Genomic DNA, 24,423 nt, shown 5'->3' on the forward strand with positions numbered 1-24,423 from the left:
TTGCAGCAGCATCAGCACCATTGCTACAGAACATCGCGATGCTCCAGCCTCTTCTTGTGTTTACAATCTATTAGGGAAGATTTGATTATGAAAACCTTTAGATGATCCTTATACATGCTGATGGATGTTCTTTCTATCGTACCATACACATAAAAGGAGAAGCGGATGTTACATAAAGAGCTCTGACAGGAATCAATTTCTCATAAACCGCGAGGGCCTTATCAGAGCACGTAGCGTCGTTTACATCAAGATTGACCAGGGCTCTTGTTTTAATTTCGGTGATTTCGGTGGTTTCATGTGTATAAAGGTGTAAGCTCTGCTCGGTGGGATGCACATCAGTGCTTTGCCGTACTCTCTCTCCGTTATAATGGCTGCTCTATATCAGGGCACGGACTCGTCTTCTCCGGATAAATATCTGGCGTTAAAAGACGTCAGAGAGGTGAAGGAGGAGACCACTCTGGACGAGAAGCTCTTTCTTCTGGCCTGCGAGAAGGGTAAGTTCATTTACCACTCTAAAGGAGGTGTTGCTTAGATATATTGTATAATACATTTATGATGATAATAATAATAATAATGTTATAGATTTTAGCTGCTTGGTTTTTACCATGTCTTTTATTTTGGTTTAAATAACATGAATTGCTATTAATTTTGTACAAATAATTATGCTCTAATACTAAATGTTTTGTTCTGATAAAATGGTATAGCCTACTGTAATATATAGGTAGCGTTACATGTGATATTTTACAAATATGTGGAGTTCTTGCTTTGTTTGGATGGATCATCATATTGTCAGTAATCTATATAGACTCAAATTAAGACATTTTTAAGAAGAAAAAAGATTTTGACTTCACACAGCAACGTTTGGTGAGATATATTTAGCCTACTACAAGCTGTAATTTCTCTCTGTGTTTTCATTCTGTGTATTGTTGATGCATTTACTACTCTTTGTTTATTTATTCACACCATCCTTTTACTGTTGTTACCTATACTATGTTATGTATTTCTGTTTCTGTTTCAGTATATAATATGCAACTGCAATAATGGCTATACCCCGACTGGGCAAACGTCTACTGTACACTTAATTTGATTAATTGATTAGTTTACCGTGAAATTGCTGTTTATTATTATGTTAATCAAATGTATATTGTGTTAATGCTTTTATACAGTGTCCTTGAGCTTGGGAAAGGGCACTATATAAATTAATCAAAAATTGGTAGAACAACTAGGGAAACAAAACTTAAAGAAGTGCGTTGGATTTCTTAGAAAAGTAATGAAACAGTGATGATGTGAGAGTGAAATAATAGAGTTTAACAGTTTTAACAGTTCTAAGTAATTTCCTTTTCAGTTTACATGACAAACTTCTAGGTAATAGTGATTTGTTTTGAGGTAAGTAGATTTTGAGAGCTTGACTAATGCTTCAATGTTTAGTGTTTTGTTTAACAGAAGTGCATAGTTTATTTCCAAGCACTCCAGAAACAGCTTGGAAAACGAATGGATTCCCTCCGGTTACATTGTGCAGACAAGAGTCAGTTGCTATTCTTTTACCATATAAAGAAATCCTAAAATGGTTCATGGAAGGATATCTCTCCTTTATGGTCTACATTAGTTTCCATCAAAAACTGCTGTCCTCTCTTTCTGATAGCATATGTTGATGTCATTGTGTAAACCATTAAACTAATATATTGTTACCTTACTAAATCTGAAGGAGACTACTACATGGTAAAGAAACTTCTGGAGGAGAAACGACATGGTGAATTAAACATTAACTGTGTAGATGTACTTGGGAGAGATGCGGTCACCATTTCAATCGAAAATGAGAATCTAGACATTTTGCAGTTGCTCTTGGATCATGGCTGTCAGGTGAGAACACACCCGTGTCATCATAACATGTCACATATTACATATCATGCATAACATGCTAGATAAAAGCAATCTGATCAGTTGAGATGGATTTGTGTGTGTATGTGTGTGTGTGTGTGTGTGCCACAGGCCACAGATGCATTATTAGTGGCTATTGATTCAGAAGTGGTAGGAGCAGTTGACATCCTGCTAAACCATCGGCCCAGACGTTCCTCTAAACCTTCTATTGCGGTTAGTTTTTATTTTATTTTTTATTTTATTTTTTTATTATAATTTATTAATATATATATATATATATATATATATATATATATATATTTATATATATATATATATATATATATATATATATATATATATATATATATATATATATATATTTGTTTGTTTAATTAAATATTAGTTTTTTATATCAATTAATATACTTTGTTTTATTAACTAAATATTAATATTTTTATATCAATAAATATATTAATAAATACAAATTATTTAAAACGTACCTAAATTGTCCTCAAAATTTCATATTGCATAATCAGATCCTTGTATACCTTTTTTTAGAAATTGATGCAGCGCATTCAAAACCCAGAGTATTCCACCACCATGGATGTTGCTCCAGTCATTCTTGCTGCCCACCGGAACAATTATGAGATTTTGACCATGCTATTAAAACAAGACATCTCTCTGCCACGACCCCATGCTGTAGGGTGCGAGTGCACCCTCTGTAATGCCAAGAACAAGAAGGACAGTCTCCGTCACTCAAGGCAATCATTTTTAAGTAGTCAAACCATGAAGTGAATGAATAGTCTAAAAAAGCCAAAATATTCAAAAGCCATTTTACTCACTTTAGGCAGTGTTAATGAAAAATGTATTTTAAGATACAGTTTCTGATGTATTAGTTCAAAGGAGCAAAAATCCTTAAAAAAAAAATCACAAGAATACAATTGAAGACTTATCAAGGCCATAGTCAGATCTTTTAAGAACAAACGTTTTAGCATATATGATAGATATCTTGAGATTTTGTGAAGTCTGTACTGAAGAATAAATATATTTGAAAAGCACAAACAGCAATCCTAAAGTGTATTTACAACGTGGAGTTGAGTTTGACTGCATTATTTTGAGTGTTCTGTTTCATCCTCCATCTGTGTCTCTTGCAGGTTCCGTCTAGATATCTATCGATGCCTTGCTAGCCCATCCTTGATCATGCTTACAGAAGAAGACCCCATTCTGAGAGCATTCGAGCTCAGTGCTGATCTGAAAGAGCTAAGCCTGGTGGAAGTGGAGTTTCGGTAATGGAAGAGTGATTAGGGAAAGAGGTCTCATAGGGATCGTAGCTAAATGGAAAGAGCAGATTGGTTTGACAGTTTTACATGCATGCATTTATAGCAGATAATTTAATGGGGACAAAGGTTGTCAAAAGAGTGAGGATGCTTGCCCATGGTCAGTATAGAATGTTTTTTAAATTCCAAATCAATAGCTAAATATAAACAAATTCACAATGTGTCTTCAGGTTTGCTTGAAAGGAAGAGAGTGATTCATTTCATATTATGCTTTTTTGTCACAAATAAGGAATAAATAGGTCAGTAATTAGATTTTAAATAAAACGTAAAGAATGCAAAATAGTTTCTTAGTAAGTAAGGCATGCACCATTAGGTTTTTTATGTAGCAGTTTTTGGCATACATGAATTTCTCAGTCAACTCAGAGACGTTAATTTGGATGAGAAATATATTATAATACAAACCTCTTGTTTGTCAAAAAGTATGTGGTTCAGACAATTTTTTCTCTGGTGGAACAAAAACGTGCATTTCTGTTTCAAGTAGCAATACAATTGCCAACAATCACATCTAGGGACCTGTAAATGTAGACACTCGCCCATGTTCCCCTATGAAACAATCACAGTCCAAACTTTATTATTTCTATAGTCTTCTTTGATTGACTTCAAAACAGTGTCAGCCAAGTCCATGACAGATCCAGAAGAAAGAAGGTGTTTCTCATTCTGGATCTTGTTGTCATTATATTACAGCAATGATTATGAAGAACTTGCCAAGCAATGCAAGATGTTCGCCAAGGACTTGCTGGCTCAGGCCCGCAACTCTCGCGAGCTGGAGGTCATACTGAACCACACGTCCAGTGAGGACCACGTAGACAAGAGAGGCCTACTAGAGGAACGCATGAACCTCAGTCGCCTCAAACTGGCCATAAAATACAACCAAAAGGAGGTTAATGAAGATTTTTAACAAAACTATGCTTGTATCTTCAATAGCCTGGGGTGCATTTCCAGCCTAATCTCACGGCAATTCATACATATTTTATGAGGTGGCTAATTCATACGAATTCATGCAAGCTTACTCGTACAAATTGAAACGATTTTTGCTAAATCGTATGTATTTTATGAGTTGCACAATTTGTATGAATTTGTATGAATGACCTAAATCTAACCATACAATGATGTAACTTGCCTACTTAACTACCATAGTATGGCACATCATGTTAAAATGAACTAGCTTGTCATGTCTGTTTCCCATAACATAGTGATTTTGTAGCACATTTGTTGTTCAAACAACATTGCTTCAATAATAGAAAATCAATGATCATTCACAAAGGTGATATAGCTTTTGTAAATAGATTGCTTTGAAACTGAATGTCATTATGGCCGTAAATATTGACCATTGTGGACTACATCGCTATTTTTGTTCTCCATTGTTTCGCTGTGATTGCAGATGTTTTGATTCCATCACAAGCTCACTCTAACATCAACATACCTACATGCACATCCAGCACTTTCATTTTCCAGACAAACTGAAAGACATAGAATGAAATTTGTATGCAGTATATGGAATGGAAGATGTTAGCATGGTCATTAGCTTGCTTATTTTGCTAAAAAGCAAGATCTATTTAAGTTCACGTCATGCCAGCGTAAAACTATACAGTATTTTGTGGGCTACAGTTCCATCCACACAACTTTGCAATGCTACTTGCGAATGGTTTCTGGAAACAACAAATCGTGGAACTATATTGCTAACAGCAAAACCTGCCAGCGATGCTTTTGGGAAATGTACCCCGGTTAACAATCTTAAAGAGATTGTTTACCCAAAAATGTAAACTCAATTTATGCAATTTCTGTATCAATTTTTTTTCCAAAATTGTATGAGCTTCTTTCATCTTTAGAAGAATATTGGTAACCAGACAGTTGATGGTTGCCACTGACTTTAATATTAGGGGAAAACATGCTATGGAAGTCAACGGCTACCATCAATTATTTGGTTTTCAACAGTCGTCAAAATATTTCCTTTTATGCTCAACAGAAACTCGTACAGGTTTGGAACAAATTGAGAAATACATTTTTGGGTGAACTATCCCTTTAACCAATGGCCAGATATTGTTGATATTTCAACATTTATTTTATAAGAAAGCACCAGGCATATATCTTGTTTTTTTTTTTTCTTCATGTTTTTTTCTAATGCATTTTCTCATATTCCAATCTGTACAGTTCGTTGCCCAGTCCAACTGTCAGCAGTTCCTGAACACGGTGTGGTTTGGCGAGATGGCGAGCTACCGCCGCAAGCACACATGCTTGAAGATCCTGTATGTTTTGAGCGTGGCGCTGATGTGGCCTCTGCTGTCCATCTGTTACCTGCTGGGACCCCGTTCTCGAGTGGGCCAGGTCATCCACACACCTTTTATCAAGTTCATCATCCATAGTGCCTCCTACTTCACCTTTCTGCTCCTTCTAAACCTTTATTCACTGGTCTACAACGAGGATAAGAAGAACACCATGGGTCCCCCTTTGGAGCTGATAGACTACCTTCTCATTCTCTGGATTATAGGTGAGGATAGACGGCATATGTGTATGAACATGAAAAGTTTTCATCTACTATTTTCTCTGCATGTGCTTCCTATCTGACAAATATGACCCAAACAAGAATAGTGTGCTGTGATTGCTGTTTCAACAAAAAGCAAACGAATTGAATAATTAAAACAGACCCACCAGTCTTGAACTTCTTTGCATTATAAACATACATGCCATCCATCTGTTCTTCATAATTCTACAAAACCATTAGTATGACCGATAAATTACATAGATAATGTTCCTTGATGCGGAAGTTATAAACACAACTAGTGGTTAGCATCTCTCTGGAGCGCTTTAGCATAATACCACTGGGTAATTTGTTGCTAATGGCACTTGTTTTAGTTTTTGTCAAATTTCTTTCTTTAAAGACTTAACCTTCATGAATAAAATAAAAAGTAGATCATGATTTATGACCACAAATGCCTGCGGATTTAAGAATATCATATGATTAATAAAATGAAAACTCCACGTACACCACAAGAGGGAGGAAGAGTATTCTTTTACACTGCTAATTTACAAATATACATCATAATTCATAACATTTAAAAATATATTTCATTAGATCTCCTGTTTGTTCTAATCAAATAACTAACCTTTCCATCTTAAAATTCTGTTGTTTACTGCTTTTAGTAACACATCCAGAATAATAGCAACCTCAGAAATGACGTGAATAGAATGTCAATTGAAATTTTGACATGAAACTTGTATTTAGCCCATGGGAGCTGAGTAAAGTCATGCCCTCCAGTGTGCAAAATGTCAACAGGAATCATTTACCGGTCTTCAAAACTAGTTTTGTGAGTTCTGTGGTTTTTGTGGTGTGTTATCTCCACTGATTGTTTTTTTTTTCGTTTTGTTTTGTTTTTACAGCTGAAACTGGTTTTCAAACCGGTCCTGCGTGTAGTGATATTACTTTACGTTCTGTGTCGAAAGCTTGGTGCGTGTGTCGAGAAATCCCAGCAGTTGTCAGTGAAGCACGTATTGAGGCTTGTATCGCTTTAGAGTACTGACGTCGGAAGCCTCGTTTGGCCAGAGTGGTTCAGGAAGGGGTTTGAATCTTGAAAATTCAGTCCTTCGCACTGTTTAACCCAGCCACTTCCAGTTTTAGACTAATGATATTGCCTCTCCTACTTATTATGAGCAAAGACTTGATTTAAACACATTTGATATGCCCATTCATTTCAAGCCAATATGCAGTTATGTTGTATTATGTTATACTATCATTATAAAATACACATTATATTAATTTAAATAGATTAGTCTATGTGGAAATACATGTATGTATATATATATATATATATATATATATATATATATATATATATATATATATATATATATATATATATATATATATATATATATATATTTTTTTTTTTTTTTTTTTTTTTGTCTAAGCCTTAATTGGCGCAAAAAAGTGTATCACAGACCACATCAGGTCACCTGTAATGTATCTGCTCGTTTTAGACTTTTTGGCAACCAGGTGGTATTGAGAGCAAATAAAGCCTTGAGAAATGATCCCTTTTGTGAACCACTTAACTGAAATGCTTCAATGCTTCATAAGGCTTAATCAGATATAGGTAGACATACAGAATGTATGATGCTAGGGGTGCTTGCAAAACCCGGAAAGCTCCAATGGAATCACAATCAATCTTGGTTACTTGGTTACCTCAAAATCAACAATCTCCTTTTTGAGTTTGGATTATCACTAAGTGGTTTTTTTTTGTGTTAATGTTGCAAGCTGTTTAAACTGTGGAGTTGGTTAGCCTTGCTTCAGACTGGTTGGCGCTAGAATCTGGACAGATCATTCTGGGCCTCTTTGTAGAATTTGGCTCTTTGAAATATTCAACACCTATCTGATCAAATCTTAAATTGTCTGATTCACTCTGATACACCGTAGAGCTACAATATCATTTAATTTTCTGGCATCATGGGTGTGCTTTGTCTCTAAAGCCATTAAATACACAAATGCTTTGGAGAGTGCAATTTGTAAAAGACAGTACATTAATCATATCACAACACAGTTACTGTAGCTGGAAGATCAACAAAATATGTCTTTGAATAATACAATGAAATATATTCTTTATGAATGACAGCTATTACATTGTATTTTTTATTCCTATTGAGCCCCATTCAAAAATGCTAATTCTCTCGTAATTCTCATCGTTCCAAAGCTGCACTATATTTTAATTTAATAATGTTTTTATTTGTTATTATTATTTTGTATTTTTAGGGGACTTTATTGTACTTAATTAAATTTATGAAGTACTTATGATCCATTTATTACCATTTATCACTCTTGTTAAAGAAGACACTTGGCAAATTATTGCTGAAGTGAAAAAAAGTTTAAAAGGTGAAACTTAAAAGTTATAGTTTGAGTTTAAGTATATTAAAATAATAGGCTAAATGTTAAAATACACAGAAATAAAATTTTAGCTATAAATATATACAGATATATACATATGTAGCTAAAATTTTATTTCTGTGTATTTTAACATTTAGCCTTTTCGAATCGTGTCCAAGACTTTCCATGTTTATACACAAACACACACATATATATTTATATGCTGTTTTGTTATGTACTACAACACATTGAAGTGCAAATGGGGAAGTTGTGGACTAGTGGTTAGAGAGTTTAACTCCTAAGGTTGTGGGTTTGAGTCTCGTGCCGGAAATACCATGACTGAGGTGCCCTTGAGCAAGGCACTGAACCCCCAACTGTTCCCCGGGCGCCGTAGCATAAATGGCTGCCCACTGCTCCGTGTGTGTGTTCACTGCTGTCTGTATGCACTTTGGACGGGTAAAATGCAGACCACAATTTCTGAGTATGGGTCACCATACCATTTTACACAAATGTTATCTGCCACTATCTGCGCATAGTATAAATAGCATCTACTGTAAATACTGTTTAGACTTAGTGCAGACTTGCTTGCAGAGTTTATGCTACTCACAGTTATATAATAAATATAATGACATATTTTTATTTAAATATATATATATATATATATATATATATATATATATATATATATATATATATATATATATATATATATATATATATATTAGGGCTGTCAAAAATAGCGCATTAACGACGTTAATTAGTTGTTTGTCATTAATTACGTCAATTTTTTTAACGCATTTCACGCATGCGCAGTGTGACAAATTATTAAGGTCAGGTAAGTCTCGTCGATCAATGAATTCTCAAGATAGTAAAAAACAGCGGCGAGCGCCGCGACGAAAACACCGAAGAAGCTTAAGGTTTTACCCCAGTTACTCTCAAATACATTCATGCCAAGCTCGATAAACAGAGACGACTTTGGTAGTTGATACGCTGGAGATTCTTCCTGTTATAGCGTCCTGTGTTTCACACTGCGCATGCGCAGAACGCATACATGCAATGCAGCGAAAATTACAGCTGTTTGGAAAAGCATATGCATTTTTACTTGGTTTTACTGGCACTTGAAGCCTTCAGAACGTGAAAATATCGATCCTAAAGTATTGTGGCAGTGCAAATGAACACCTCCCAAAAACAAGAGTGCCCAGAGTGCAGAGGGCGCATGTTTGAGTAACAGAGTGCAGAGCATGGTTCTTTGAGTAACATTGCCCCTGACAGGTGATAAAAAAACCTGCTGCAAGGAATTTCGGATTTGCTGCAGGAATGATTATTTGCACTGATAGCAAATTCCTCTCTCTGCAGGCATGGTGTGGTCTGATGTGAAGCGTCTGTGGTATGAGGGATTGGAGGACTTCCTGGAAGAGTCACGCAACCAGCTGAGTTTTGTCATGAACTCGCTTTATTTGGCCACTTTTGCCCTAAAAGTGGTGGCTCACAGCAAGGTATAAACCCTGTCCAGAACATTTCATTCTGAGCACTTTACCAAGTTATTAAAGGAAAATTACCAAATTATGACTGACTTTCGTCCGTGGTACACAAAAGAAGTACTATTCTCTTCAATTTATCCTTTGTGTTCCATTTAAAAAGAAAATTAAGAGTTTGAAACAACACAAAGATGTGTAAATTACAGAACATGTCATGTGTAAATATATTTATATATCAACTTTGTAATACATAATTATATATATATTATATTATATATATGTGTGTGTTGATATATATACAGGTATTTTGTAGAAACTACATAATTTAGCTTTTCATTTGTCCTCTGCTTCAGTTTAATAATGTTGGTGAAGAGCCATTTGAAGACAGGAAAAATTGGGATGCGTTCCATCCCCTCTTGGTTGCCGAAGGCCTTTTTGCGTTCGCCAATGTTCTGAGCTATCTCCGTCTGTTCTTCATGTATACCACCAGCTCCATCTTGGGGCCTTTACAGGTAATCACAGCTTCCTCTATCTGTAATTCTTATCCATTTACTGCCACATCCAATGGAGTGTTTAACCACTGAAGCTTTTTCTTATGTTACGTAATGCCCAGCGGTTGCAACGATAACACAGAATGCCAGAAAGTTCTCTCAGTTTTCCTGTGATCTTATCAGTGCTGCAAGTGTCAGTTTTCAGTTCTCTTGAGTTGTTCTTCTCTTTCAATTCTCTGTTCTTGGATCTATGCCATAGGGTTTCATTTCTCATTTATATGGATTTTTTATAGTATGGGGTTGAATCTCATGAAGTAACGTCCGCCACCTGCCAAATGCAGGTACTTTTTTTTGTTAGTTCTCAAAGAACCAATCAGTGATCAGATTGAATGATCTAAAGAACCTTTTCCCACTATAAAGACAAACCAATGGAAAGGTTCTATGGATGCTGAAGTTTCTCCATAGATGCTCATAAAGATCCCAAATTATTAAGTTTGAGCTGCAAATCTTGCCTCCAGCCACTGTGGTGTGCAACCTATAACACGTTGTGGATTGGCCTTTGATAATTATCTTACTTATCACAAAACATGGACTTGTATCACTCTGTCGTGATTAAATCCGTGTCTTTGGCAATGCTAATGCTACACTCTTTTCAGTCTTCCAGTCTTCATGAGATTCACCCTGTATAAATGACTTCAGCAGCTCTCTGTCTTTAGCAGCCATCGTCTTTCTGCAGTAGTTTCAGGGAGGTTGCATAATACAGCAGTGCTCTTCTCTGAGCACTCCGGTATTCGACGTGAGTAACACCATGTCAGTCCTGAGTTTACGTGTGAGTGGCTCTCTGCTCTCCGGCACGTGCTCTTAGACTGAAATCAGTGTCTGGCTCTGCTGTATGGAAAAGTAACTTGCTAAGGAGTGTGGTTTGAAACACACATTCTCAGCTGTAATGGATTGACGCATGAACACACACCCAACTAAAGATATTTAGAGGAAAGTCCCTTGTATTATAGCTTTTTAATGCATGAACCTACCCACATTCTTAAATGCTTTCTATGTCACTCCCTCTACCATACAAACGTATGATGAACAGATACAATATTGACAAAGAACACAGTCAAGTTTTCATACAGCAGACTGGGAAGGCAGACATTTACTACCTCATGCGTCATTGTTTGGCTAAGAGTGTCCAGTAAATCTCCCAAAGGAAAGATAAGTGGAAAACACTGACTCACCCCTGGATAAACGTCTGAGGACATATTTCTTTCTTTGTGAGGGCAAGAGTTGAGATGTCACACTGACTGCTTGAACTTTAAATTTAAGGAGCAGAATGGTGTTTGTATAGCTACAGTAACTGTCTGAATTAGTTGAGTTTGTCAGGATGATAAGCCCTGATTATTAACATGCCTGCTGTGAAATATCTGATAGGTTGGTGTCTTGCCAAACCCTTGCTTGCTTGGATAAAAGAGTCATTAGCAGAGCCAGATGGAAACTGTTTTTATTTTTTTTATTTTTTATTATATGTTACCATTTTAATGTTTGGGATCCATAATCCATAATCCATGATCCTTTTTTTTGTTATTATTATTAATACTAATAATATTAATAATAGAAAGTAAGCATTAAACTAATGAAAATAGATCATATCATTGTTACAATTTTTTTAAATAAATATTACATTTCAAATAATGCTGTTCAACACCAACATTAATTTACAAATTGTTGTTAATAAATATTACTCTAATCAGTGTCATGAACATTTATAAACAATGAAACATTCTAGCGCTGTCATACAAAATATCAGCACTCTTGAAGCAGTCGGAATAGTGGACTAAACAAACTGTTGTATAATAAAGTATTATACGATTTCTAATCAGGCTTCAAATCGAATATTCAAAAGAGTGCTTTCAGTCTGCGTAATCACTTGGGGTTGGATTTGGGGCTTCGTGTCAGAGACATAAGTTTCAAATGGCTAGTGCAAATTCCGGAGTTCAAAAAGAGGTTGAAAAATATTAGGTGTGGAAAATGCCTACAGGGGGTTTGAGAGTGACACGGAAATGAATTTGTTTAATGGGAGTTGTTAAAAAAAATAAAAATCCCCCAAATCCTGGCTATGTTTCAGAGCAAACACACAGTACAGAACATTACGGTTCACCAGTCAGACTTGACACAAGGAATTCATCTTACCCCTTACCTCAACCCACACTGGAAAGACCAGTGGAAAGCACAGATAGACACAGAGACCTTAAAAACGCTATGTGTTTACTATAGGTAAGGGTTGCTTAATGTAGCTACCAGGAAATGTTCCCCTGCCATTACCCCCTAATGGGCCAAACCAATATTTACCCGAAATGTGTTTATCAGTGACTAGTTGCTATCTTATATATGGAATTAGTCAAATGTCCACTTAAACACTTAAAATTAACTTATTTAAGAACATATTTATATTAAATTAAGAGCCTTTCTATAGCTCTCTGTATGTAAGTGAGTCTGCACTGCTCAGGCTTTGATGTGGAAGGACTGGTGTGTTTTTCGTTGCAGATCTCCATGGGCCAGATGCTACAAGAGTTTGGCAAGTTTCTTGGCTTATTCTTGCTCGTACTCATCTCTTTCACCATTGGTCTGACACAGCTCTATGGAAAAGACAAGGACCTATCCAGCTCCAAAAATATAACCAAGGACTGCGCGGGCATCTTCTGTCGAGAGCAGAGCAACGACACCTTTCACACGTACTTTGTATTTCTTCTAATTTACACGAATCAGAAATTTAATTGTTAAAGAGACCATATCATGTATTTTTTTCTTTCAAAATTAGCTTTTGCATCTTAGTTTGAATAAATGCTCTTCTTGGACTAAGGAAGCCGTTTTGAGTTCTGAGTTCTTCCTCATGATATGACCCATTTGTAGTATTTTACAGACAAAACTGTTTTTAGCTTTCTGTGACACAAGCCCTATCCCAACTGGCACACTTCATGTGCACTTGCGGTCTTGCAGACTTGCAATATCTTCCGTGTACATCTGTCCATCAAGTCCACAAGACTGTATGGTTTCCCATTCATTATTTTAGCTTTCAGAAGTGTGCTCCTGAGCATCCCCATTGTAGCTGCTGTGCTTCCTTTTGACTTTTACATGACAGTCAAAGCAGCATTACGTCAAAAAAGAGTATACTCAGAGGAAGACCACAATGGTTTAGGGTGTGATTTGGGACAAGGCCATAAATTATTGTTCTAAAGTTGCAAGGTACTATGTTGACCATGAAAAAAAATTTCAATAAAATATTTTACCATAATCATTTATCTTTAACTTTCTCCAGGTTTATGGGGACATGTTACGCCCTCTTCTGGTACATTTTTTCCCTGGCACATGTGGCTCTGTTTGTTACAAGGATTAGCTACACAGAGGAGCTGCGGTCGTTTGTTGGTGCTCTTATCGTCGGTACCTACAACATTGTTGTAGTCATCGTTCTCACCAAACTCCTAGTGGCCATGCTGCATAAGAGCTTCAGACAGATTGCTGTAAGTGACCCTTGAGATGATCTGATGCTTTCTCAACATGATGCATGATGTGTTCCTGAAGAGTAGATTTAATAAAAGAAGTTTCACATATTCATCTAGTGTTAACATCACATAAACACTATGGGTTCTCCAAACCTGATGGGGGCAGTAGAGATTTGAATGTGGTCTAAACGGTTGTTTGAAGGAGTTCTATCCATTATCATTCCTGTTCATCTCAACAACCTTTGATCAGCTGGCACATATAACACTGGAAATAGGTGACCTGAAAATCACCTAAGTTATCAAGTGCCATGTGACTAATCGCTCACAATTGTGATAAATAGGAATATTAACAGATAGCAATATTCAGGTATATTACTCTTTGTATCAGGAAGATATGAATGAATGCACATACACATAGTTACTTATACACGTGGGAATATGCATCAGGCAGGTAGCATTAGGTAGTGAAGACATTATTGTACCTTGACGATTTTATCTGCTTTCAGAACCATGAAGATAAGGAGTGGAAGTTTGCCCGGGCCAAGCTGTGGCTCAGCTACTTCGATGACAAGTGCACACTGCCTCCACCTTTCAACATCCTACCCTCTCCCAAGACCGTGTGTTACTTGGTCATCAGCTTGAGCAAATGGATTTGTTCCCACACCTCCACAGGCAAGGTCAAAAGACAAAATAGCCTCAAGGTATGTAAGTCATATATGAACTTATATTTGGCAAAATCTGCCTAATGCACTGTCTATCCATAGTTTTAATTTATTGGTATTTATGGATAACTGACCTATTGACAATCAAGTAAAAACTCCTGCTCTTAAAGACTTCCCTGCCCTGGAGGGCCAATGCGCTGCAGAGTTTAGCTCCAACCCTGATTGATCGAGAGATTGAAACTGAACAGGCAGATTTACAGTCTTTATTTTGCATATGGACAGGTGGACATATGTACACCCTTGGTTGCCCACAAAGACTGTAAATCTGCCTGTTCAGTTTCAATCTCTCTAGAGCAGGAACAACAGAAAGCTCAAAGTTTATGACAGGTATGTTCAGTTTAGTTCCAATTCCAAGTAAAAACAGCTGAACCATCTAATCAAGTTTGTCAGGATTACTAGAAACCTACAGATAGTTGTGTGGGAGCTAAACTCAGCAGGGGTTTGGAAAGGGGATGGATTGTTTTTTTGGGGGGGTTGGAGCTTAACTCTGCAGGACAGTGGTCTTCCAAAAAAAGGATTGGACACCCCTGGTTTATGAGAACTGTCGGTATGCAAGATTCACTCTCAGTACTATGTACAACTCCATAACTGCATACACCAGGGATGCCAATCCTGCACCAGGAAGGCTCTAACTTTAAACTTAATTGAAATACAACCGAATCAGGTAGTCAAGATCTTTAGGTGTGCTCAAAACTTCTAGGCAGGTGGAGCTAAACTCTGCAGGAAGTCGTCCCTAAAGGAGCAGGATTGGGCACTTCTGGCTCTGTGTTTATCTTTTGGCTAGCTGTGTAGTATAATTAGCATGTAGCAACATAATATCCTGTTATAGTTCATTTGTGAATTCGGTTGAAAAAAATTACACCACTTTGCAAAAGGTTTGCCGGAGGATTGGCCAAGAATCAGGTCTGGTACCACAGTGTGTACCCTTTTGGTAAAAAAGGGGTAACTTGGAATTGGCACCATGTTAGTAAAAGAGAAGCAAGCTCTAGATATATTATGCCTTACAGTCAGCATGCCAGTCATTTTCTAACTCTTTGCTTCCAGGAATGGAAGAACCTGAAGCAGAAAAGAGATGAGAACTATCAGAAGATTATGTGCTGTCTTGTTCACCGTTACCTGACCTCCACAAGGCAGAAGATGCAGAGCACTGACCAGGCCACGGTAGAGAACCTCAATGATCTGCGGCAAGACCTCTCCAAATTCCGCAATGAAATGAGAGATCTTTTGGGCTTCCGCACCTCCAAATATGCCATGTTTTACCCCAGAAACTAAGCCATGTCCATTTATTTAAAGTGACCCAGCATGCTCAACAATGCTCTTCTTCTTTTTCTTTGGAAGACGAAAAAGTCCTGGGACTCTACTGGAATAGTATTACTGTATGCTCTGTTTATTCTACACCAAAGCCTGCAGAATCATAACTTGTGTAAAATTCTTGCATCCTACTTGTTTTCTAAAAGTGTAATTCTTTACAAATAAATAACATTTATTATGAAGAATTTTTTTTAATTGAACTTGCATAAGTTCTTAGTAACTTGCAGTATTTGAATATGTAATTTAAGATTAATTCACAGTTAATGTGTTGTAAAGACACAGTCTTCAACCCTGCTCCTAAAGAATCTAGAGTAGCGTTAGTTCTGGCAGGTCATGTTAGTCAAGCACTCTGAGCCCTAGGCAATTTTATCCATGCTTGGCTGCATGGATGTGCATGGAGTACTTGCCAAGAACGGAACCAAGAACTGGCAATCCAAACTTTATGCTAATTGTCAATCATCTTTGACAGTAGTGGTCCTGACAGAACCAACTGTCCTGCAATGTTCATTTCTAACCTGCTTGTAATTTTCTTCATCTCAAGTGATCATGAAGACTTTGAGTGTTTTGTGTGTTTGATTAGGGTTGGACCTAAACTACACAGGACAGATATTTTGACGCTGGAAAGAAACTCTTAAAAATAAACCTGTTCCTTTCAAGAGTTTATTAAGGAGTTAAATGTTTGAATAGTGCCCTTCATAGTCAAGCACTCTGAGCCCTAGGCAATTTTAGAAACAGATGTTCTGACATGATCATTTGAACTACTTGAATATTTTGAACCTTCCTTTAAATCTTCATTTCCAAATCAGTTGAAATCTGACTCTGGAAGAAATGCCATACATTTACAAAAAACACAAATAAACAGATGCCAAATAAATCATGAAGACAATATCCAAGATTTACTGATAATGAACTTTATTTTTTCTTTCATAAAACAAATAATTTATAACTTAACATTCATCACTAGGTATCCGTTTCTATTAAAATATTTTATAAACAAAATGCAATATATCCAGAATGATTTCAAAGGTGTGCTACTTGTTTATTGCCTTCTAGACATCATCAACAAAGCACCTCTAACTTTGCTATTTGATCAAAAATCTAGAAATATCTTGTAAACTGTGCCATTCAAAACACCATCATCTTGTTCTTTACATTTTAGCTTTCTTCACCTGTCATGCCTTACTACTTTTGTTCTTTCTGTCATTTTGATGCTCATCACAACAGTAAGAAGAGAAGTAGGAACCAATGTGCTTCAATAGTCCTCGGGCTCCTCTGGAGAGGGCGATGAAGGAAGTTGGGACATGCAGGGCAAAAAAAAAAAAAAAATCACACACCAATGTGTGGATTTTGAGACCAAAGATTGTCTGTAAGAGCTCAACAGCGTTTGTTCTTCAGCATGTTGAAGGCCCTCTGGTTCTTGGCCTTGAAAACCATGATGAAATGATGGGGGGCGATCATTCCACGACCATCCTCATCTGCCTGGCCCATGAAGATGTAGTTCAAACCTAGTGACACCACACAGAAAAAACCTGAATGCAGTGACGGAACGGCAGAAACATTCAGGAAGGGCTTTGGATCAGCTTTTCTCTGAGGTCTCACTTGCACTATCCACTCCATATGTTTATATGCCATATAAACATATGACAGAGAGATTTCATCATAAAAACATTTTGACAGTGAGCTTGGCTGCTAACTTATGTGTTACCAAGCACTATTTAATGGGTCGACTAATGCACCACTAAAAGGTGCTGTGTGTAGGATTGACACTGAGTTGTTGAACTAGGTATTGAAGTCCAAATTCAAAATATTGGAGATATTTCCGTTCTACTCCGAACTGTTCCTCTGACTCGAATTAGGCTTTTCTATGGCAACACCATCAACACCTAAACAGAACCTGCAGTGGTCAGGTGGTACAGCAGACATGTGGTACAAGTCGTAGCTCTCAGAAAACTCCAAGTTCACAAGTTGTAATTATGAGTTCTACGAGGACGTGAACACTTTTTACAAGTTGAATCTCGTAATTACAGGAATTCCGATATGGTGTGAATGCACCTTTACACTATGTTATACCGTTGTTGATCATAAAGTTTTTTAGATGTATGTCGACATTTTTTAGGATGGGCAGAAAGTTCTATTTCCAGCTCTGACCCCTTTCGTTTGCCAGCTTCTATGACTGAAACGAAAATGCACGGTGTTTCCTGCCACCTGCCAACCCAGGGTGCCAAAATACAATTGGGTAAATTGGCATTGGGCTAGTTTGAGAGAGACGCACATTTTCAAAAGAGAATAACTGACTGTAGCATTGTTTTTCAGATAAACAAATATGTTAAATTAGTAAGTTTCTTAAATATCTGCAAACATGTTATTTTTATGCTTTAGTAGAGTCAAAAACTTACATACAGCACCTTTAATTTAACAAATTGAATTGAACAGTTGACCCTAAAGAAATTAACATTTTACAATCATTTACTTATACTCGTGTTGTTTCAAACTTACAGCTATTATTTTTACGTGGAACACTACTGTTCACCAAAATACAATTTTTCATATTTTTATATTATGTAAAACATTTTAACTCTTTCTCCACCCCTTTCTATGTTGCCAGCCACCGCCAGCATTTTTGATAATTTTCACAAAATTTTCATGGCCTCCAAAATATGAATATGTATTATGAATATTTTTTGACATTTTATTCAGTAAGGTTAGGCAGTATATGCTGTTTAACATTCAATGATTGTGTTATTTTACATATGCATCTGCTTACATACAAGACCACTTGTTTCTGCTTCTTAACCTGTTTTGATCCAGAGATGTTGTACTCTTTTAGAAGATGTGTAATAGCGCCCCCTACCATATAACAATGAAAAAACGGAAAGCCAGAAATTTCTGTCATTGGCACCCTTATGAAAATTAACCATGGTTTTACTACAAATAAAACCAAAAAACCATGGTTACTATAGTTAAACCATGGTAAAAACAAATTAACCATGGTTTTGCTATATTAACCATAGTTTAACCATGGTATTTGTAGTAAATCTGTGGTTATACAAATGTAAGTCAATACGCCAAAAAAACATAGGTTACTACAGTTTTACTATAATAAAACCATGGTTATTTTTTGTAAGGGCAGGGAAACCTTGTCCGATAAACTACATAAAATTCCAACACTGGTGGAGAAAGAGTTAAATTGGCACCATATTACTGAATGCACATTTAGGGAGCAACTCGCTGCTTGAGCTAACAGAAAACCTGTAAGTTATTTCAGTCTGTGGTAACTGACATCATGCTACAGATGCTGGAACTCAGAAATGAAGTGGAAAATAAACTGAAATAATTCCTTGTTTTTAAACACTGACAAACAAAGAAGCATTACTAACATGAACACAATTCTGCATTCAGTATGAGAGATTACAGAGATGTGCTACAGCAGATCTCAGAGGAAGATGAAACTGTCCAGCATGTTAGTGTAACCATTTACCAAAGCATTTAGAAGGCACTTACCTCGTCTGACGTAGGGACACTTCTTGCAAAGGATGACAATCTTTGTGCTCATGGTTTTTCCAGCTTGCTGGATAGCAAGGTTACCTTCCTTGTAGACATTGATTATGGAGATGGTGGCATACATGCTACCTCCTCGTGTTACAGCAGTGATGACTGTTCCAGTAATCACTAATGGGTCCACAAAAAAAAAAAAAAAAAAAAAAATCCTTTAGAGACTACTTTTATTTACTTGGACTGATACCTAAATTCAGCCATTGACAACCATTTTGTCCTCATTTTGTACTTTACATGACTTTATTACCCGTAATTGTGAGTTTATATTACATAATTCTGACAACAAGTCTGAATTGTGAGGAAAAAATTGTCTGAATTGTGAGATAAAAAGTCACGATTCCTTTATTTTTTGTTCAGTGGATTTCCATACAAAACTGATAAAGCAAGAAGTAGAAGCAGCAGAATCAAACTGGTAAATTTGGAAAATGTCTATTATTTGACCTAAAATTGTGTGTATTCATTACCGCGAGGCTGGCTGGTACATGAAGTGTGTGATTATACAAATTTGACTTCATGTGCATGTAGTTTTCCACCATCGTTCACATTCGGTTCTTGTTTCTCAACGTGACTCTGCTCTCCACCAACCACAGGATTTCCCCATATGCAAATCCAAGTAAACAGCAGTAACCAGAATGAAAAATCTGCTCGCTCCTGGACATGAACATTGCAGAGCTGTTCCAGGGGCAGTGACTGCGGCAAAAAAGCTCTACTGAATCAACACTCCCATTTACCAACAGTTACCCACAGTCCACTGCAGTCTATTTACACAAGAGCACTGTATCCTACACACAAATCCACTGTGCTGATGGCAAAAACTGCTCAAGCAATCTCTTGAAACACACTGACACAAACCAGCAGGCCAAAGATAGCATGCTAAAAAAAACATGCACTTAAGATTATAGACAAAATGTGAACAATCAGTACTTGTTTCCACTTACTCTGTCGCCCCCACCCACAAGGTCCCACCTCACTCTGCATTCGTTTGTGTGTGGGTCTTCAGTATGTCAGCTAAAAAAGTTAGAATCAACTGCAGAGGGCTCTTACCAAAGTTGCTTGAACAGTAGTGGCTCTCAGGGGTTCCCTTCCGTTTGCATTTCTGTTGACACAGCGCTGCAGAATACTTCAAAGCTGAAGAGGAGAGCAGAGATAGCAAATAAAGACTTCAAAAAGTTGTTTTACTGTAGCTTACTGACTCTGAGCCAGAAGATCTTATCTTTTAGTATGTGCGTGCATAAAGCGAGGGAGTGAGGGTTAGGTACAAGCTTCAGAAATTGGATAAAGTTGACATCAAAGAAGAAACGGTTTTAAAATTACATGAAATTCCTCTCTGTCATTTACATGTACATAATAATACCAGTATATATGCCAAAAGGCTTGTCTGCTTAGGTTACCATGCGTGGACACAAAATAACAATATGTTAAATATTTTGGCTCATTAAATCATTTGGTTGATTAAATCCAGTTATATTGTAGCAGTGTTGTACTTCCAGCTCCATTTAACACCTTTTAAAAATAGTTGGTAATTAAAAAACTAAAAAAACTAAAACATGCATTTTCATTAATAAACTTTAAATAAACCGTTAAAATAGAAGAAGAAAAAAAAACAGAAAATGATTAAGAATTTGGGAGAAAAAAAACTTACATTTTAAAAATAATTATATTTTAGAAATAGTTTACATTTTACATGTTAGAAACAAAACATCAATTATAATTTTTTTACATCGTTTCATTATTTTAATTAATAAGACACACTTTTCAATTAATACAATTTAATTTAACCATTCAAATGGAAAAAGGGAATCCAATAAAAATGTAACTACAAAAAGCAGAATATGGAAAAAAAAGAGAAAAATAAATAAATTAATTAATTAATTAATTAATTAATAGCATCCCTTCACACTGGTGTTTTTCTCTCAACATTTAAACAGGCTCGTATAACCCCACTTTATAAGAAACAAAATCTTAATCCAGCTCTTTTAAGCCCCTTTCACACTGCCATTCCGGCAAATACAGGGTTAAAGTGTTCCTGCAATTGGTCCCTGGTCGCTAGATTTGGCACTTTCACACTGCCAGTGATTACCCAGTATATGTGCGTGCTTTCACACACAACCCTTGAAGATCCCGTAACAACACATGACATCAGCGCGTGACGTGTAATGTACGAGTCGACAACGCTAGGCACGTTATACTTTCACTAAAGCAAGCAAACGGGCTCGGTGTCAGCGCGGAAAGTGAGTAACTGACTGATCTCTGCTTCATTACAGTTTGCACATATGTTTTCGTCGCGAATGTTGATCTTCCTTCAAAACAGCCGGTAAAAGAGTCGCGCGATAACGCGCATCACTTCGACACGGAATTAGATCTGGCTTTTGTTCACACAGTGCTCGTCCCGGGTCGAACCCCCCAATGTTACTAGGTCCCCGACCCGGGTTCAATTCGGTAATCAATTCCCGGATGTGGTTGCTTTCACACAGAAGGCGACCCGGCAATGTTCCGGAAATATTGCGGGTCCGACGTGCAGTGTGAAAGGAGCTTTAGAGAACTATAGACCATTTTCCCTTCTACCTTTCATTACAAAAACACTTGAACGAGCTTTTTAACCAAGTCTCTGCCTTTCTCACACAGAACAACCTCCTGGCCAGCAACCAGTCTGGCTTCAGAAGTGGACATTCGACCAAGACAGCCTTGCTTTCAGTTGTTGAAGCCTTACTGGCAAAAGCAGCTTCCAAATCTTCTATACGTATTTTGGTGAATCTGTCTGCTGCTTTTGATAAGAGAACCATCAGATTCTCCTGATAAGCCTATTGGAAAATGGCATCTCAGGAATCGCATTGAGTCTTACCTCTCAGATAGGTCCTTCAAGGTACCTTGGAGAGGTGAGGTGTCCAAGTCGCTACAAGCTACTGGGGTGCCTCAAGACTCAGTTCTTGGACCACTTCTCTTCTCTGTCTAAATGCCATCGCTAGGTTCTCTCATTCAGAAACACGGCTTTTCATATCACTGCTATGCTGATGACACTCAACTCTACCTCTCAATTCGTCCTGATGATCCTACGATAGCTGCTTGCATCTCAGCTTGTCTAACATACATTTCTTGTTAGATGATGGACCATCACCTTCAACTCAACCTGGCTAAGACAGAACTGCTTGTGGTTTCAACAAACCTATCAATTTATCAAAATTCCACCATCCATTTAGGTTCATCAACCATAACTCCTTCAAAAACAGCAGAAACCTTGGAGTTGTGATTGATGATAAGCTTAATTTCTCCGACCACATTATTAAAATTGTCTGGTCCTGCAGATTTGCTTTATACAACATTAGGAAGATCATGCCATTTATTTCGGAACATGCTGCACAACTCCTTGTCAAAGCTCTTGTTCTGTCCTGGCAGGTCTTCCAGTCACTTCTATCAAACCTCTAAAACTAATCCAAAATGCTGCTGCAATATTAATCTTTTATGAATTTTGATTAATTATAATTATTTAATAATAAGTAATAATAATTATATGAATTGTTTTTAATTATGATTTAACTTTAATCTATGTTTACTGCATTAGGCTAACCAAGACTTGGTATTTGCACTTATAAATTGTTACTATTTTGTTAGTTTTTACTTATTTTATTGTCCTCATTTGTAAGTTGCTTTGGATAAAAGCAACTGCTAAATGACTAAATGTAAATGTCAGTAAAATTTCACAGGAAATCAAACATGGTAGCATTCAAGTTGGGAATGCTGAATTTGGCGTTTAAATAGTGATGTCTAATGAGTAGTCATTGACTTTTAACCCAAACGCAACCCTTGTAATGTAGGCTAACATTAAGGTCACCAACTACATACAGTATGATTAGGGAGAAATGCTCTTTAAACAGGTTTTGTGGATGTACTTACGTATAGGTCTTGTGGTAGTGGGTGGTGCTGTCGTGGTTGGTGGAATGGTTGTGGATGTAAACTTCTTTGGTCTAAATTTGTAATGGCCAATAAAGCCATCCGCTGTTAAACTGAGATCTGAGAGGAACTGAATGAAGAGCTGATTCCCCTCTGAGAACACAGGTCTGAAGGAGAGAGATACATAAATGTAAATGTAAAACGTAAATAATGAAGTACTTCTAAAAGCTACATGTTGATATTTTGAAAATGGTGCAAAGGACTGATTTAATACGACTGAAATGATACATACGCTGGTGGGCTGTCACCACAGTATTTCCCAATTCTTTTAGCATCGTTGATTTCTCCGCCATTAAAAATGGCCACATAATCATAACGACAGTAGTTGTCCCTCTCCACATCAAATTTCTCAAATTTCACCTCTATAATCTGTAATAAAAACAAACAAACTCTGAAGTACTATTCCTGTCTGTATTCAAGTTAAATACAAATAATACATTAAAGATTGAACTGAAACTATAATATGCAAATGCATGAATTAGTCCACCTGGTTCTTTGGTGCTACTATATGCCAAGAACATGTGACTCCAGCAGGATAGTCTTTCTCTGGCCAGTTGGGGGTCTTGAAGGTTCCTGACGGCTTTATTAATCTCCCACCACAGTACTGATCGCCTGTAAACATCCATCCAGACAGAGGTTTACGAAATGTTCCCTCTTTTAAACTCTAAACATAACCTGAGCATGCAGCATGATGTCGCTCACCCCTAATTAAAAGGAATGCATGAGATAATTGCACAGCATCATATTCAGCTGGCTTTAAAATGTCCTTCCCAACAGTCTTGTCATTATGAGAGAGTTTACAGACTTGTTTTAAACATGCAGTAGGAAGAAATATCATGTGCAGATCCAGACTTAATCCTTCTTCACGTCCGAAACCTTTTATCCAGACCTGCTGCTTGTAGAACTGAATCCTGCCAAAAGCTGTGTGCATTGATTTTGCACCAGAAAACATGATGAAAGTGCACTATAAAACTGTGTGCAATTTGAAACAGGCTGTTTGGATCACTACGCTATACTGAAAAGACTTAATGTCACTAAACTTGACAAAAATGTATCCAGTCATATATCATGCAAAACATTTTAAATAACATATTGCACATATGAAAGTGAAAAACTTTTTAGATTTTAAAAAATGTTGCTCTATACAAGTTTATTGTCCTAAGTAAGCAATCTGTTGGTTTATGTCTTAAGTTCATTTGAGAATTCGATCTACAGCAGACTGAAACTGCAAAACTGGGATGGTCAATGGTGTGTGTTTGGGGCCGGACCATCTACAGGTGCTGGTCATATAATTACAATGTCATCAAAAAGTTGATTTATTTCACTAATTCCTTTCAAAAAGTGAAACTTGTAAATTATATTAATTCATTACACA

At 36.8% G+C, this 24,423-nt stretch overlaps 2 protein-coding genes across 2 annotated transcripts in view; one reads left to right on the forward strand and one right to left on the reverse strand.

Annotated features, from left to right (window-relative positions):
• On the forward strand, nt 1-16,871 carry LOC113042143 (short transient receptor potential channel 1). The gene is made up of 13 exons (XM_026200730.1): nt 1-494; nt 1,706-1,860; nt 1,990-2,091; nt 2,419-2,621; nt 3,015-3,146; nt 3,882-4,077; nt 5,349-5,685; nt 9,406-9,545; nt 9,881-10,039; nt 12,557-12,744; nt 13,329-13,530; nt 14,019-14,213; nt 15,279-16,871. Exons 1-13 carry the CDS (start codon nt 329-331, stop codon nt 15,504-15,506), a joined length of 2,403 nt encoding a protein of 800 aa, XP_026056515.1. The 5' UTR covers nt 1-328; the 3' UTR covers nt 15,507-16,871.
• Nucleotides 16,436-24,423, reverse strand: part of pcolce2b (procollagen C-endopeptidase enhancer 2b) — a 14,130-nt gene continuing 6,142 nt past the window's right edge. Inside the window, exons 4-9 of the mRNA XM_026200731.1 lie at nt 23,536-23,660; nt 23,281-23,417; nt 22,992-23,155; nt 20,145-20,228; nt 19,047-19,214; nt 16,436-17,050 (exon numbers count right to left, since the gene is read on the reverse strand). Coding sequence (XP_026056516.1) covers nt 16,920-17,050; nt 19,047-19,214; nt 20,145-20,228; nt 22,992-23,155; nt 23,281-23,417; nt 23,536-23,660 — 809 coding nt within the window. The 3' untranslated portion in view covers nt 16,436-16,919. The remainder of the gene's footprint in view (nt 17,051-19,046; nt 19,215-20,144; nt 20,229-22,991; nt 23,156-23,280; nt 23,418-23,535; nt 23,661-24,423) is intronic.

The sequence above is a fragment of the Carassius auratus genome, chromosome 24 (genome assembly GCF_003368295.1).
Source record: "Carassius auratus strain Wakin chromosome 24, ASM336829v1, whole genome shotgun sequence".
Lineage (NCBI taxonomy): Eukaryota > Metazoa > Chordata > Actinopteri > Cypriniformes > Cyprinidae > Carassius > Carassius auratus.